The 16,811-nt window shown below is 50.4% G+C and overlaps 2 protein-coding genes across 6 annotated transcripts in view; one reads left to right on the top strand and one right to left on the bottom strand.

Annotated features, from left to right (window-relative positions):
• Nucleotides 1-768: 768 nt before the first annotated feature.
• On the bottom strand, nt 769-13,618 carry WFDC3 (WAP four-disulfide core domain 3). 4 transcript variants are annotated; one of them, XM_025875643.2, is made up of 7 exons: nt 13,497-13,618; nt 11,657-11,873; nt 11,051-11,182; nt 10,234-10,380; nt 2,754-2,885; nt 1,588-1,773; nt 769-994 (listed from the first exon to the last, which is right to left on the bottom strand). In XM_025875643.2, the coding sequence occupies exons 2-7, from the start codon at nt 11,733-11,735 to the stop codon at nt 978-980; spliced, it is 693 nt and encodes a 230-aa protein (XP_025731428.1). In that variant the 5' UTR covers nt 11,736-11,873; nt 13,497-13,618; the 3' UTR covers nt 769-977. The 4 variants fall into 4 exon arrangements, with proteins under 4 accessions (XP_025731428.1, XP_073736446.1, XP_073736447.1 ...); XM_073880345.1 differs by having other exon boundaries at nt 13,166-13,617; XM_073880346.1 differs by having other exon boundaries at nt 13,457-13,617.
• A 46-nt stretch (nt 13,619-13,664) lies between these two features.
• DNTTIP1 (deoxynucleotidyltransferase terminal interacting protein 1) overlaps nt 13,665-16,811 on the top strand; it is a 22,665-nt gene continuing 19,518 nt past the window's right edge. For both annotated transcript variants that reach the window (XM_073880344.1, XM_025875640.2), the window contains exons 1-3: nt 13,665-13,842; nt 14,419-14,489; nt 15,158-15,254. In XM_073880344.1, the coding sequence (XP_073736445.1) occupies nt 13,738-13,842; nt 14,419-14,489; nt 15,158-15,254 (273 nt within the window). In that variant the 5' untranslated portion in view covers nt 13,665-13,737. The remainder of the gene's footprint in view (nt 13,843-14,418; nt 14,490-15,157; nt 15,255-16,811) is intronic.

Here is a 16,811-nt window from a genome sequence, read left to right as displayed (position 1 = left end):
AGCCACTGTTAGTTGGGTTTTCTACTACTACAAAGCTCAACAAATTCCTAGTGGACAGACTTGGGAATTATATTCATTTTTTCATTCATTCAACAAACACTGATTGAGGGCCTTTTTTTGGGTCAGGCTCTATTGGAGAAACTAGAATTCTACTACAAAGAATTTCCCCAGATTTACCTGCAAAAGTGGGCCAACATTTATATGTACAAGGTTTAATGTCCACCAAGAGATGACTAGTTAAAATTAGCTATTTTCATGGTGTCCCACTACAAGAATAATGTGATGACATAAATTTCTCCAGGATATGGAATGTGATCCATTTTGTATGCATTTTTTAATTTTTTTTTTAATTTTTTATATTCTGAGAACCTAAAGACAACCCCTCCCTACAGCAAAGCTACCTGGAGGGGACAAACTGCCTGCCTTGGAGCCAAGGGCCAGCCCCCAAGGAAGGAGATCCAAGGGGGGAACATCCAAGGGACTACAGTAAACTAGTTGCCTACCCCTGTTCCATCCCCAACTCACATTCTCCGATAAAAGAAAAGTCAGCTGGCCCAAGAAGAGGCCTGAGGGTCCCACCCCTGAGGCTTGAGAGAGACATCTGTGGCAAGTCAGCCTAGGCTGAGCTCCCACCCACCTCTGCCCTCGCCACCAGGGCAGCGCCCACATTCAGTGTTCTCATTAAGTCCCGTAATCCTGCCAACATGCTCAGACCCCCTAGCTCTCTCCCCGTCCTGGCCCTCAAACAGCACAGACAAGAAAGTCAGCACAGTCTTTATTGGGGAAAAGCAGCGCCACACACCATTGCTCAAACCCACGACTGTTTCCCGTGCTCAGGGCAGCAGCAGGAACAGAAGCAGGGCAGAGAGGGCAACGAGAGCCCCCAGGAGGGTCACAGCCCCAGGACATCACCCTCTCCTGGCAGCCAGGACAAGCCCCCGGTAGTCACCGAAGCAGCTCAGAACAAATCAGGACAGCTAAGGCACTGGGGTCTCTGCAAAAAGAAGCAGCATCGGGTCACAGCTGTGCCCTCCTGGCTCCAGCTCCCCTCCAACCTAGAGATGCTCGGCATGCACTGCTCCCCAAAGCCTTGGATGGCGCCCTGCTTCCCAGACACTCCAGTCCGAACTGGCAGTGAAGACCCTACTCACTCAACTGTCAACCTTCTGCCTCCAAGCACCAGCCCACCCTCGCCCGACCCCCAACCCGGCTCCCCAAATGTGTCACACGCATTCCACCCTTTGTGCCTTTACTAACCACCAGACCCCTCCTCCCCCACTCTCGTCCAGCATGTTCTCCGTGCTTTCCTCCTTTTGTCACATCCTGCCTAGCCTTCAGGGCCCAGATCTAATCCTACTTCGGGCAGAAAGATCTTCCCAAGGAGCCGCGCCTACTCTGAGAGCCTAAAAGCCCATGCAGTCTACAAAAAGGGTTCTCATCTGGGGCATAGGATCTTTCTCTCCCACTCGACTCTCCAGGGCAAGAACTTTGTCTCGACCCTCTGAAGTCCCCTACCCAGCACCTAAGCCAGTGGTCCACACACAGCAGCTAAGTGCGCTCTTATCAGTGATGCTGGGCCTGACTCACCCAAGGCAGAATCAGAGCGGGGGGCCCAGCTGGGGTTTGTGGCCAGTTCTGGTGGCTGAACGGGCGGGACACAGAAGCGGCCACAGCCTGGCTCGCAGCACTTTTCCCCGGCCTGGCAATTCTCGTCCATCACGCAGTTGACACTGCACAGGCCCACCAAAATGTGTGGGCAATCACCAGCCCGCCCTGCAGGACAAACAGGCACAGGTAAAGAGACTCGGAGGCTCCAGAGGAATCCACCCCTGACTGTAACTAGATCTTAACCAAAGATCTGCCTGGGGAACCTGGGAGCTAGAGCCTCTGAGAATCGGTGGGGTCCCAAGAGAGCATCGGGACCAACAGTTTTCAAATGGCATCTCACAGAGTTCCCTGGAGGTCCCTTGGTTTGATCCTTCTGTCGGCGGGGCTGGGTGGAGTGCCAAGGAGCCCCCCCTCTGCCTCCCCCATAGCTGGGCCTCCCAGTGTCCCTTCCTCAGGGAGGCCTCCTCTGTCATCCCAGACAAGGTTTGGCGCCCTGCTTTGTGCTCCTCTCATCAGAATTCATTACAATTCCTGATCTGTCTACCTTCCCTGAGAAGCTAATAAGGACAAGAATCTGTCTTCAGAACCTTGAACACTGCCTGGGAATCTACATGTTGTCTAAAAACAACATCTGAGCCAGTGATTCTAAGTGGAGTTCCACAGTGCCTGGTACAAAAGGAGCACTCAAAAAATAGGGACTTGTTTAAAATATATATACTGAAACTAAAGAAATCAAATCAGGAATGCTTTTATCTATTGCAGATATGTTGCTAAGAATCTGGTCAGAAAACCATGATCTTGGGCAATTCCCTCACTTTACAGACGAAGAAACTGGCTCAGGAAGAGTCTGCTTCTCCGAGGGCACATGGCCAGTCAGCGGCAGAACCAAGACCACACGCCAAGCGACCTGTCTTCCAGACTCGGGACTCTTCCTACTAACCCACACTGCCTTCCCCTAGTTCTTTCGACGCCAGCACGGGCCCTTGGGCCCCAGGGGGAGGGGTGGCTTTGGGGTGGAGGCTAGGAGGACAGTAGGGGTGAGAACTCTGACCCCCCCAGGAAGGGAAAGACAAGGAGGCCACAGATGGCTCCCTCCCCAACCAACCCTGGAACTCAAGGATTCCTTCCCCAAAGGGCCAACGTACCTCCCTCAATGTCTCCACGGCAGGAGTGGCCACAGCCGGTGCTGCAGCATTTATGCCCCTGGGGACAGGACTCGTCCCTGTCACACAGCTCCTCGCACGGAAGGGGGTCAGCAGGACATTCGCCCCCAGACTCTGCCATAGAATCAGAGCATGGGGCCCAGAGATGTTTAGGCCCAGGGTTTCCAGTTATTTTCACTGTGACTCTTGAGTGCAAAATTTTATTTTTCATGGCGTATGTTAATCCATACACATGCTTAAAATGTAGGTGTTTATGTGCATACATGTATATACTTTACAGTCTTTCTATTTCTTTCCTTTTTTTTTTTTTTAAATGCTGGTCATCAACTACTAAACTGATCTCAAGACTCGTAGTCTGGAAAACACTGTTGAGGTCTAACCCACTGTGGCAAACAGACTTAGTGCCAGCCCCATATTCACTCTCCCTCCCTCCTTCCTGTGGTAGACACCTATGGTCGTGGCCCCCAGTGAACCACACCTCCCATATTGTCTCTGGGCTGGACTGTGTGACTTGCTTTGACCAACAGGACACCAGCAAGTGTGATGTGAGCAGAGGCTTGATAAGCACTTGCATATTGGGACTGGTCCTCTTAAAACACCCCCACCTTGGAAACCAGCCACTATGCCGTGAAGCAGCCTGGACTCAACTACAGGATGATGAGATGCCCCAAAGAGAGAGAAGCTGGATGAAGAGAAGCATCCCGCCTGGTCCAGCCACCACTGAGCTCCCCACTGAGCTCCCAGCTGCACGCAGCTGTGTGAGTGACCTAGCTTCGGCATATGTGGGCGTAAGAACTGCCCAGCTGAGCCCAGCCAACGCAAATAGCTGTGGGAAAGAGGCAACTGTTGTTATTTTGAGCCACTAAGTTTGGGAAGTATTTGTTATGCAGCCATGGATAACTGAAACACTTGCTAATAAAACCAGGTGTGTTAGGAGAGGCAGTGAGCCCAGCCAGCTACAATGATTTGCTTCCCCAAATTACCCTGTAGCTAGGAGTGGGCCACAAGCTAAGACATCAGCTGCTTTTGCATTCCTGATCCAGGTAATGCACCTTTCAAACTGCCCCCTGGCTTCTCTTTCTTCCAGTGCAAAGACAGACATAACACAGGGAGGTAGCGCTGTCTTCTTTCAACCACGAGGCAATGAGTATGAGGATGAAGCCAAGGAACGTAAAGGAGAAGGAAAAAAAAATAACCTCATCCTTATTAGCATCATGGAGCCACCACCCCAGCCCTGGTCCCTACTTCAGGACTTCTTGTTACGTGAGAAAAACAAACTTGTATTTGGTTAATTTTCTGTTGCATACAGCCAAGCACATCCACAACGTGCCCCTTCACCACCCCTCTGAAGATAACAATGCTCAGAGAAGAGAAGGGGTTTGCCCAGAACTACAGAGTGAGTCAGTGGCAAAGCAGGACAAAACTCAGCCTCTTGGTTTGGAAGCACTCCTTCTACTACGCCATCCATAAAACACGCAGGCCCCGGGCCAGGTCCTTGGGAGCAGGCACACCCCAGGAAGTCACATCCAAACCAAACTGACTCACCATGACTAATTCATCTCAGTGTTTATTTCAGATTCTTTAGGTGGAGAAAAGAAGTGACAGGCTATTAAAAGCATTGTAGAAAACCAAAACAGCACTGGCCCAGTGCCTCTGAGTTGGGACACGGAAGTAAAATTGCCTATGGCTGGCTCGGGGAAGGCTGCCATGATGGAAAAAAACAAGCGTTGGCCTCCAAGGAGGCTGCACCTGAACAATCAGGGTGTAATCATCCAGCATCACAGGATTTCCTGAACAGCCCCTATTTCAAAGATTCTCTGCCATTGTCAGATCACATCGAATCTGATTTTTTATCCAGGAAATATGGTCATGCTAACTGCCAGATGTAGCTTTCCACACCTCCCCACCTGCTTGATAAACACTAAAATCTATTTAACAAAGAACAAAGCCTTTCATCCCACAGTTGAGAAGGCTGGGCATAAAAACATCTCTCTGGTGGGAAAAACCTACCAATATAACTTCTCGTGGGATTATAGGGAGAAGCACCCTTCCCCGATGTCACCATTTTGCTGAGCTTGGCCCTGAAGTGACCAATGCCAGGAGCACTCTGCTACTCTCTGCCCTCAGCCCCAGGACCAGGCATAGACACCAAACCTTTACTCTCTTCCAGGCCAGGCTTGGAGGTCCCTGGGGTTTTGTCAAATAGCAGATGCAATGAAGGGACTCTTGGGGAACAGGCTGAAGCCCTGAGGATCAGAGCACATGCCCGTTGACCAGTGCCCACCATGGCCACCCACTGCATCCCCCATGTGTGATGCCTGAATCCCTGCCAAATAATTCCCTACTCTCCACTCAAACACTGGAATTCATGACCTCCAAGCCAGACTATGCCATCCTTACACTTTTTTCTAAGATTTGTTTATTATTTATTTTAGAGAGAGAGAGCACGAGCCAGAGGGAGAGAGAGAATCTCAAGCAGACTCTGTGTTGAGCACAGAGCCTGATGCAGGGCTTGATCTCACGACCCTGAGACCATGACCACTGCCGAAATCAAGAGTCAGACACTTGGGGCACCAGGGTGGCTCAGTCGTTAAGTGTCTGCCTTCAGCTTAGGTCATGATCCCAGGGTCCTGGGATCGAGCCCCACATGGGGCTCCCTGCTCAGCAGGAAGCCTGCTTCTCCCTCTCCCACTCCCCCTGCTTGTTTTCCTTCTTTCACTGTGTCTCTGTCAAATAAATAAATAAAAATATTTTTTAAAAAAAAGTCAGACACTGAGCGCCTGGGTGGCTCAGTTGGTTAAGTGACTGCCTTCGGCTCAGGTCATGATCCTGGAGTCCCGGGATCGAGTCCCGCATCAGGCTCCCTGCTCAGTGGGGAGTCTGCTTCTCCCTCTGACCCTCTTCCCTCTCGTGCTCTCTATCTCTCATTCCCTCTCTCTCAAATAAATAAATAAATAAAATCTTTAAAAAAAAAAAAAAAGTCAGACACTTAACCAACTGTGCCACCCAGGTGCCCCCATCCTTACACTTTATACTCAACTGAAATCTGGCTGTCAAGAAGTTCTATCCAGGCGCACCTGGGTGGCTCAGTTGTTGAGCGTCTGCCTTTGGCTCAGGTCATGATCCCAGGGTCCTGGGATCGAGCCCCGCATCGGGCTCCCTGCTCGGCGGGAAGCCTGCTTCTCCCTCTCCCACTCCCCCTGCTTGTGTTCCCTCTCTCGCTGTCTCTCTCTGTCAAATAAATAAAATCTTAAAAAAAAAAAAGTTCTATCCATTGGTCCTTGTCCTATGCCCAGAGACCTTGTGAAAACATGGCTGGTACCATCATCCTAGACAAGGATCTTCTGCCTCTGTCTCAGCTTTCCCAAATTAGGTCAGCTCAGTTCCTCATACCACATGGCTTCCAGGTACCTCACAGTTATCTAACCAGGAATGAGGATGAGAAACAGGAATGAGAGTCAGAATGGGAATGGTCATCCCCATCCTGCAAAAATGCCCCTATCCCAAGACCCAAGCTATCACAAAAAAAAAAAAAAAAAAAAAGAATAAAAAGCTGAAGCCCAGGAAATACTCAGACATAGGCTTTACTGTTGCCCCAGCTCTAACCTTCCCCTATATCTGAGGGAAGGACAGTGGTGCTGGTAGAAAAGTGAAATCTCAGAACTTCTTAAGCCAAGAAGGGCCCTCTGAGCCATCACACTTGCTCCTCTTGCAAACAGCCAGCCAGACATCCAGCAAAGGGGCAGGATTGGCCTGAGGTCAACAGTGGCAGAATTGGGTCCCAAATTCCCAGCTCTGACACTAGGACCAATGATGTGGTCCTTTAAGCCATACCATTATGATTCCCTCCAGGATTACCCGAGAACAAGAGCTGGGACTCACGCATGCACGGGGAGCCTGGGTGGCTCCCTGCTCAGCAGGGAGTCTGCTTCTCCCTCTCCCTCTGCCCCTCCCCCTGCTCCTTCTCTCTCTCTCTCTCTCGCTCACTCTCTCTCTCAAATAAATAAAATCTTTATTTTAAAAAGTCTCCTAATAAAGAAACCTTTTAAAAAAATAAAGTAAAATGGAAACCAGACTGGGCCTCTCCTCCCTGCTTTTATAAGCCCTGCAAAGGCTTCCCAGTGCTCTTAGAACAAAGCCTTAGACAGAGGCCCTGGAGACTCACCCAAAATCTGGACTCTCCCTAACTGGAACCACCTTCCTTCTCCTTCTCCTTTCTCCAACCCCACTGACCTCCTTTCACTTCCTTGCAACAGTAAGCTCGTCCCTCCTCCTGGCCTTGGCCCGTGCAGGTCCCCCTTCCGGGCACCCCGCGGCCAGCACCCTCTCATCCTCCAGGTTGAAAGGACACCTCCTCTATAGCTCGCTTTGATGCCCCTTCACAGCCCTCATCACAATCCGTGACCAGCAGTTATAAGCACGGCTGCCTTGCTCACCACGAGACATACAGATGCCAGCCAGGCCAACACTCGATACAGAGTGAGTGAGTAGGTAAGTGAGGGAGTGGACAGACAGGTCAGACTTGGGACGGCGGGGAGGGAACCTGAACAGAGAGGTGCTGGGCATCACAGCATGAGCTGTTGAGCATTACTTGGTAGGTTTTCTATAGGCCTTTTGTGTGTGTGTGTGTGTGTGTGTGTGTGTGTGTGTGTGTGTGTGTGTGTATACACATATATATATTTATATTTATATTACGTTATGTTAATCACCATACAGTGCATCATTAGTTTTTGATGTAGTGGTCCACGATTCATTGTTTTTGTATAACACCCAGTGCTCCACGCAGTTCGTGCCCTCCTTAATACCCATCACCGGGCTGACCCATCCCCAACCCCGCTCCCCTCTATAGGATTTTTAAATACATTCCTTCCAAAGTATATGATACAGACTGAATGTTTGTGTTCCCCCAGTGTGATGGACTTAGAAGATGGGGGCTTTGGGAGGTGATCGGGTCATGAGAGGGGTGCCCTCATGAAGGGGACGATGCCCGTATTGCCCCCTTCCACCGTATGAGGTCCCAGTGAAGACGTGGTAGCCTATGAACCAGGAAGCTGGCTCTCACCAGACACTGAAGATGCCGGCACCTTAATCTTGGACTTCTCAGCCTCCAGAATTGTAAGAAATAAACTTCTGTTATTTATAAGCCACCCAGCCTATGGTATCCTGTTCTAGCAGCCCAAAGGTCATTATCACTCTTAGAGGTAAATATGGTTATCTCCACTTTACAGAGACAAAGGTGAGGTTCAGAGAGGCCACACAGCAAGCAGAGAAGCCAAAGTTCCCATCATGCTCAGAACGAACTGTCTACGGGAGCAGGGCCCAATGTCTGCCCTGAGCCCTCGGGCGGCCTGACTGTCCCTCCACCTTACCAAACAGACCAGCACTGGCTCTGGTAAACCTCTGGCAATGGCAGAGCTGAGGGAAAGCAGGGACTGTTCAGAGCCCAGGACGCACAGCTTCCTGTGACACCGAGTGTAGCAAGCAGTCTCACTGAGCGGCCCAGCCCAGGACCGGAGCCATAGAAAAGTCATTAACTACTAACACCACAGCCAGCACCGCCTCCCGCCAGACTAGGACCCCCACTCAGCCAGTAAGTACACTCTGGGAGATCTGCAGGGAGGTCACTCTGGCAGGCTGCCTAGCTCCAAGGGACAAGAAAGCCCCATCTGGCCTGGCCAGGGCCCAGGGTCGCTCACCAAGGGTCTGGCCTGCATGCTGGCCTCTCCCTCAGCCCCCGTCACTTGGCCGTCAGCTTCACACACTGGAACACTGTGCTGGGCCCTCCGGGCTGGCGGTGAGTGACCGGCCTGACACAGGTTCCCAGGCTCTGGTTCCAAAACTGGGCCACAGGACTCCTGGCAAGGAGTACAACCTTCTATTCTCTCTTATGGGCAGGGCGCCCAAGAGAGCTGCTGAAGCCAGACACAGCCGCACGGGGCACAGGGGAGGGGCCCGCTACCTGGGGAGGTTCAGCCGGAAGGAAAGAGGTGGTCACACGCTGTGGAGTTCCAGGGTCTCCAAGAGGAAGAGGTCAGGGGAGGAGAAAGCAACCCTGGTTCTTGATCGAAGGGGCTGGTTAGCAGCCACACTCCTGATGAAGCCCACCTTAGCAGGCAACAGGAAGGAAGCTAATGTCTACTGAGGGCTAAATGCTTCACATATTTTGACTCTCTACAACAACCTCCAAGGCTTATTCTTTCCATTTTACAGAGAAGGGAAATGTGGCTCGGGGAAGCAGAAGACACGTGATCAGGGACCTGCTGGCCAGTAACTGGTGAGCCTCAGGCTTGAACCCAGCTCTCTGATGACCAAAACCTAGGCTTTTCTGCTGGAATAGCTGCCATGTGCATTCAAGAGGATGGTCCCAGTCTCTTTAGAAAACATAATGGAAGGCGTGCTGTAAGACCCCATTGCAGTGAAGAAAAAAATAAAACTTGGGCACTGACTTATCAAGAAGTATTTTAAAGAGGCACCTGGGTGGCTCAGTCGTTAAGCGTCTGCCTTCGGCTCAGGTCATGATCTCAGGGTCCTGGGATCGAGGGCCCGCATCGGGCTCCCTGCTCAGCGGGAGGCCTGCTTCTCCCTCTCCCACTCCCCCTGCTTGTGTTCCTGTTCTCGCTGTGTCTCTCTCTGTCAAATAAATAAAATCTTTGGAAAAAAAAAAAGACGTATTTTAAAACTATAAAACACCCTGAAATACATCAAATGCCCTTGCACAATGGGAAGACATAAAGATCCAACATAAAAATGTCAGTTGTCCCTAAATTAATTTTTTTAAGATTTTATTTATTAATTTGAGAGAGGAAGAGACCAAGAGTGGGGGAAGGGGCAGAGAGAGAGGGAGAAGCAGACTCCCCACTGAACAGGGAGCCTGATGACACGGGGTTCAATCCCAGGACCCTGGGATCATGACCTGAGCTGAAGGCGGATGCTTAACCGACTAAGCCACCCAGGTGCCCCCCTGAAGTTAATGTATACATCTAACATCTCTCCAATAAAAGCAGCTTCCATATTTTCAGGGAGCAGGGTCATGAGAAACAATATGATAATAAAATATATTTGCAAGCACAAACAAGCAAAATTAACCATAAAAATCTGGAAACAAGAGGAAAATGAGTAGGAGTGAGCCACAGGAGATACATCATCAATTTCTAATACTTTTTGGCAAGGCCTCTCAGGGACCGGGGGAGGCGGCAAGCACTAGAGCAGAAAGTTCTGCAAGCCAAGATCTCCCTTCTGGCAGCCTCCTCTGCCTGCCTGGATCACATGTCACACAGATCATTCTGGCTGGGGTACCCGTTCTCTAACTTTTTTTTTAGAAAAGTTCTCAGAATTTGACAAGCGCTTAATTTTTGTTGTTCAAAGGAAAGAAAAGCCAACAATAGGATGGCATGGGCTTATCTGAGAAAGAAGCAGGCAGGCCCAAGAGTCCATGGGCCCCCCCAAGGGCAGTGTTTCTTACCCAGCTTTGGTTTAGAGACTGGGACCACACAGTGCTTGTTGCAGCCAAACGTGCAGCATTTCTTTGTACCTGGACAAGTCTCATCAGTGATGCACCTTTGGAAGCAGGACTGTTTCCGAACAGGCCTGGGACAATCTCCTTTCCTCCCTGTAGCAAAAAAGGGAGACAGCCACAAAAAAAAAAAAAAAAAAAAGAGGAAGAGAGAGAGAGTAGTGGCACCCACAGGTGCAGCAAAAGGGAAAATCAAAGGAAGGAAGCCCTGAGCTTCTTTAGGACTCTCAACCTTGGCGCTAAAGCAGAGACAGTAACAATGATAAGAGCTCACATTTACTGTCACATTTACTGAGTTCACCTTGTGCCAGGAACCTCTCATTTGATCCTCACAACAATCCCAAGAGGTACAAACCATTATCTCCATTTAACAGGTGAGGAAATGGAGGCTTAAAAGCTTAACACTTAAAAAGAGCAGTTTACGGCTTATTTGCAGTGTGAAAAGTCTGCTTGGCTCGGGGTCTACTCTTTTGATCACTACCTCTAACAGGCTTCCTCTCACAACTTGGCCCTCCAGCCTTCACTCGGCCATACAGCCAATGAGCCCTGAGTGCATATAAAAGGCAGAGATCATCAGTTGTGTGTTCTTTCCTGATAGAAGACAAAGCACTGGGGACTGAGTGATTAAAGAAGAAACCCCCAAAGCGGGAAGAGGTGCTGCAGGCAAGCTGGATTTCCAGAGCCCATCTAGGAGGTAGGAGGCTCTTTCTAGCCCAGAGGCAAGGTCAGAGAGCACACCTGGATTTTGCCTCCCCGGCCAACATACCTTCTGGAAGGCCTCCTCGGCAGACCCGACTGCAGCCGGTGCCGCAGCACTTCTGCCTGGCCGGACACGACTCATCCCCCTGGCACAGCTCTCTGCACGGGTTCTTATCAGGGGGGCATTCTCCTGCTTTCACTGCAAAAGATATCCCATGAGGTTGGGGTGACTGGCTAAGCCTCAAGAAATGGGGAATGGAAGCTGAGCGCACTTCAGGGATGTTCAGCCTCTGCCAACATTCCTATGCAAAATAGCTCAGCAACCACTGTCCCCTCCCCCCCACACACACAACCCCTGAAACTCGCCCACCCCTACCGAACGTCCAGCCACTTTGCGGATAAAAAGAGGGAAAGGTTGTGGTGATCCTGTTCACATTTAAGGAGCTCTAGGGAAACGCTAGAACCTCTAATAAGCCAGACTGGAAGTCCTACCTCCTTGTCCAGAGAGGGAAAAGAAAGCCAGGAAGACCTACCCCGGCTGTCCTGAGAATCTATGCATCCAGTCCTGTCCTACAGAAATGACCATTCTCCACAAATGAGGACTCTCGCTCCAGGAAGAGGTAGGGGATGACTTCTTAGTCACTTTCTGTTGGGATCCCAAATAATAGCTCACCATGCTCTCCTGCAGCCACCCAGGATGTCAGGGACCCAAGAGCAAGAAGTGACTTCAGGAGGAAGAGGCAGCTCAGCATGACGATGGCGCAGAGAGTTGAGATGAGCGCTCAGTCCAGGCTGGAGGTGTACACCTTGGCAAGGGCAGGACGAGGAGACTGGCCTAAACCCGGCCCCAAAGTCTTCCCTGTCGCAATATTCCCCAAGGATGTCTTCTCCTGACAAGAAGAAAAGTGACTGGTTGCTGGTGTGTGGGAAAATTCCTGGCACTCCCAAAGGGCACATGTGATGATGATCATCAAACTCTGTAATGCAATATACACAACACCCCTGGACAATGAGGAGGAACCTGGTCGGTAGCTGGGGAAATGGAGGGATGGCCACTGACACAGGATCAAAAGGAGCCCTAAAGGGCTTTGGAAGGACACAGCTGCAGTCAAAGTGACAGAGGGAAGGACCAGAGACGTGACTTAATAATAACCAAAGCTAATAAAATGCAGTGTGGCTCCTGTTCATCCTAGCAACCTAGAAAACAGAGAATGGAGCAGACTACTTAGAAACCATCAAAAAACTACAATAAAGCCATATTTGAGTTTGTTCAGAACTAATACAAATGCACCAAGCACCTACATCTTGGTCTGTCTAGACCTACATACAGGCCATTTTTGGATTGTGTGAAGGCTAGTTGACAGAACCCAAAAGAAGTGGCTGTGACTCAAGTAGTCTAGACCATCTATACTCCCTTTCTTCATCTCCTCTTCCTCTATTTCGTTTTCCTTTTATCTGTCCTGCTTATGACTTTGGTCAGACATGATATTTAATAGTATCCACTGAGACTGCTTAGCCCAGTAAGATTAAAGAGTAAAGTAAAAAAATCTCCTTAATAGAGCCAAAGAGTTTGGTGCCAAAGAGTTGCCTTATTATTTTAAGGCTGATATTGGAGCATGGAGATAATTAACATTTGTTGATGACTTAACATGTGCTTTATATGTATTATTTATTTTAAACCTCACAATAATCTTGCAGAGATGATAAAACTGGTTCAGGGGGGTTGAGAAAGAATGCCCAAAGCCATAAAGCTAGTAAGTGGTGGTTACTGAAATTTAATAATAGTAACGACAGATAGCATTGCTTGAGGGTTTACTTGTGCCACAGTTCTAAGTGCTTAACATGAATTGACTCACTTAATCCTCACTGCAACCCTATGAATTAGGTACTATTATCCCCGCTCTACAGATGGGGAAACTGAGGCACAGAAAGAAACGAGAGTCACACAGTTAGGAGGTGGTAGACCAAAGGCAGGCAGCCCAATTCCATAGTCAATGTTCTTAATCACCATATCATCCTGGATTGGAACTCAGATCTTTCTACATGAAAAACTCGTACTTTTTACTACCCCATATTGTGACCTGATAAAAGTAACATCTTATCTCTAAGCCAGAGCTAAGGGGAGCTCTGGGGAACTCCACAGCTGTTAAATCCCTACATCCCCTCCCCATCCCAGAATCACCTGTCTGAAGAGAGAAGCCCAGCTCCCTGGGGCTTGGGGAGTCAACGGGCCAAGACCCAAACTTCATTATGATGCCTTCAGATGCAAGAGGCAGCCCCTGAGGCCTAAGCCTGGAGGGACCCGGTGGCTGTTTGGGACGGCATGGGTCAGACCCTCCTCTTGTTGGGTTTTCAGGTCCCCGCATTACGCCCACTCTACGGCTTTCAAAGACTGAACTGCAGGCGCCGCTGTGCTCCCCTCCGCACCCAAACCCCAGCCCAGGGAGCCCGCTCCCCTTCTCCTTCCCCGCACTTTTCCACCGGTCTCCGCCCAGCGGAGAGAGCTCACGGACCAAACACCCACAGTCTGCACCCGAGAGGCGGCCGCGCCCCAGACAAAGCCCCGGCCACAGCGCTCAGAGCGCCGGCAGGCGTCCGAGACCCCAGCGAGAAGCGGCCTTGCGGTTCCCATGGAAACCCCGCGGTTCGCCGCGGCGCCCTTCCGGGTCGGCGCGCGGCGCGCTCCAATGACGTCACGGGGCTACTTTCCGGCCGGTGGCAGAGTCGGGCTGAAGTTGTGGGGCCGGGGGAGCCATGGGCGCCACTGGCGACGCCGAGCAGCCGCGGGGACCCGGCGGGGCAGAGCGGGGCGGCCCCGAGCTGGGCGACGCGGGCGCAGCGGGGCAGCTGGTTCTCACGGTGAGGACGCCCCCGGGGAGGCCGGGGCTGGGCCTGGGCTCGGGCCGGCTGGGCCTCGGGCTCCCGGGACCCTGGCCCGCGGGCGAGAGAACGCGGCGGCTGGTGCTGCCCAGGGGGTTGGCGTTTTCGCAGTCCGACGACCTGGATTCAAATTCTGGTGCCGCCCTCCTAGCTAGGTGACGTGAGCCAGTCCTGTCAACCCCTGAGCTCCAGTTTCCTCTTCTGTAAGATGGAGATGATTAGTGCCGCCTCATAAAGTTGTTATGGGGATGGGGTGTAAATGCGAAGAAAGCGCCCAGCACACCACCTGCCCCAGAGTAGTCCCTCCGTAAACACTGGTTCCCTTCCTCCTGCCGTCCCAGAAAAGGTGGGGGTTGGGACTTTCGAGGCAGGAAACTTTACCTCAGTTCCTCCACCCCGGCAGGGCCTTGCAACCGCTGCCCTCCCGCCTATCCCAGGGTGGGAGAGGTGCTAAAAGTACCCGAGAAACAGGGGTGTCTCCGTTTAACTTCATACCCTCCACCTCTACCCCAGTGTCAGGGGCCTCAGTGACATATGTCCCCTTGGTCCCCACAGAACCCCTGGAACATAATGATAAAGCACCGGCAGGTGCAGCGAAGGGGCCGCCGCTCACAGATGACAACAAGGTAAGGCTGGTCCTGGGTATTTGCCTCCCAGGCATTGGCTTGGGTGGCACCTTTGGGGTCCCCACTGCATAGAGCTGAAAAGAGATCATCAGCCATTAGAAAGAACACTGGACTAGGAAAGAGGAGAGTCAGCTTCTGTAATTCTGTGTGTGACCTTGGGTTGAATCATTGCCCCCTCTGGACTCACGTACAAAATGAGGAGGTATCATGGACTCAGCAGTGCCTGAGATCCCTAACGTTCACTGGGTTTTGTGGTTGAGGGCTCTAAAGAGGCAGAATAGCATGGAAGTTCAGAAAAAAGTGGGGCTAATAGTAGTATATTTCTCAGTGAAGGGAGAGAGCACAAGATGGACCTACGGGATGCTGATTATATTTCTTGACCTGGGTCGTGATTAAGTGGATGTTCACTAAAACTATTTGTTAAAGTGTATAGACTTTGTATTTCGTTAAACACTTTAAAAAGGAATACTCATTTCATAGGGTTATTATGAAAATGGAATAAAGACATACATCTGTGTAGTTTGCACAGAACCTGGGCATGTAGCTTGTTTTCAGGTGAAGCTATCTAATACTGTCATTAAAGGAGCCTGTGTCAATAATTGGCTGGGCAGACTAGGAAAGATATGTTTGGGTCATGACGCCTGACTGTGTCTCCCTCCTGAATGCAGTTTCACAGATCCCGCCATCTCCATGGACCTACTCCGAGCTGTCCTGCAGCCTAGCATCAATGAGGAGATCCAAACTGTCTTCAACAAGTACATGAAGGTGAGAGCGACGGAGACCCATGGGTGGGCCTTTCCTACATCACAATCCCCCTGGCTCTCTCTAGTACGCACAGAGGTGTAAAGTCTTCCAGTTTTGAACTCCTGAGAACTTTTACCCACTCTCTTTGGGGGTCATTTAAATACCTCTTCTGCCAAGCTATTATGAGGACAAAATAATTTAAGCATAATGTGCTCAGCACCATGCTTCAAATAAGTGTTTTTATTACTTGTTTAACAGTATCAACATTATTATTATTATTTAAAATTCCTTTCTAGGCTTCTAAGTAAACTTCTACATGGCTCTACCTGATTGTCCCATAGATGCTTCAAACAGCATATTCAGAACTGAACTTTTTCTTCCTAAACCTCTTCCTCTTGTGTTTATTCATTCAAGAAGTATTTACTGAGCTCCCACCATAATAGCACTGTTCAAGGCACTGAGGATGTAATAGCGAATGAAGTGAACAGTGTCCCTGCCCTCTTTAAACAGATACGTACTACATTAGGGAACGCCGGAGAGAAGGGGGAGAGAGTGACCAGTGGGGAACAGTAGTGGTGTTTCATAGATAGCGTCCAGGAAAGCCACATGTGAGCAGAGACCGGAATAAAGGGAGGGAAAAACAAGCTATGCGGACACATCAGGGGAAAGCAGTCCAGGCAGAGGGAACAAGGGCAGACGCCCTGAGGCAGGAGTGTGCTTGGCACATCGAAAGCAACAGTGTCTCCAGTGTGGCTGGAGCAGACTGGGGCAGGGGGAGGGTAATAGGAGGGGTAATCAGAGAGGAAATAGGGGCCCAATTCATGCAGAACCTTTTGAGGCCAGCCTTTAAGGATGTTGGGGTTTACTCTGAGTAAAATAGAGGCTCTTGGAGAGTTTTGAGCAGAGCACTTAATCTGAACATTTTTAAAGGGTCGCTCTGACTGATGTGAAGAGAATCATCTGCAGGAGGACTAGTTAGGAGGCTTGAGATGATAGTGGCTTGAGTGTTAGCAGTAAAGGTATTGGGAAAGCGTGAGATTCCATGTGTATTTTAAAGGTAACAACGAGCTTTGCTGATGATTCAGATGTGCAAGGGAAAAGAACAAGAGAAGTAAACTCAGCAGTTATCTGCCCTGGGCAACTATAAAAACAAGCCACTGACTTGCTATGAGGAAGACAGGAATGAGCAGGGGGAATCAGGAGCTCAGTTTGGGACACGTGAATTTGAATGCGACTACCATTCACTTAGAAACCAGAAGCCAAGGACTCTGCCTTTCTTTCATCTTCCCATCCAGTCAGAGTCCCATACATTCCACTTCACAATCTGTCATGCCCTTCTTCCTCGCCTCCTCCTTGGCTCAGGCCTTCACATTTTCTCTTACCCAGGCTCCTCCTGTAATCCCCGACTGCCGCTCTTCTTCCCCTCTTTCATCCCACTCTCCCTACAGATGCCAGTGACCTCTAAGGTGTAAACCTAAGAGTGTCCATCCCCTATTTAAAATCCCTCAGTGAGGGGCGCCTGGGTGGCTCAGTTGGTTAAGCAACTGCCTTCGGCTCAGGTCATGATCCTGGAGTCCC

The sequence above is a fragment of the Callorhinus ursinus genome, unplaced genomic scaffold (assembly GCF_003265705.2).
Source record: "Callorhinus ursinus isolate GAN/ISIS: 27379988/994484 unplaced genomic scaffold, GSC_fseal_2.0 scaffold38, whole genome shotgun sequence".
NCBI classification, from domain to species: domain Eukaryota; kingdom Metazoa; phylum Chordata; class Mammalia; order Carnivora; family Otariidae; genus Callorhinus; species Callorhinus ursinus.
The sequence above is the reverse complement of the archived record's forward strand: the minus strand, read 5'-3'. Positions and strand labels throughout refer to the sequence as shown.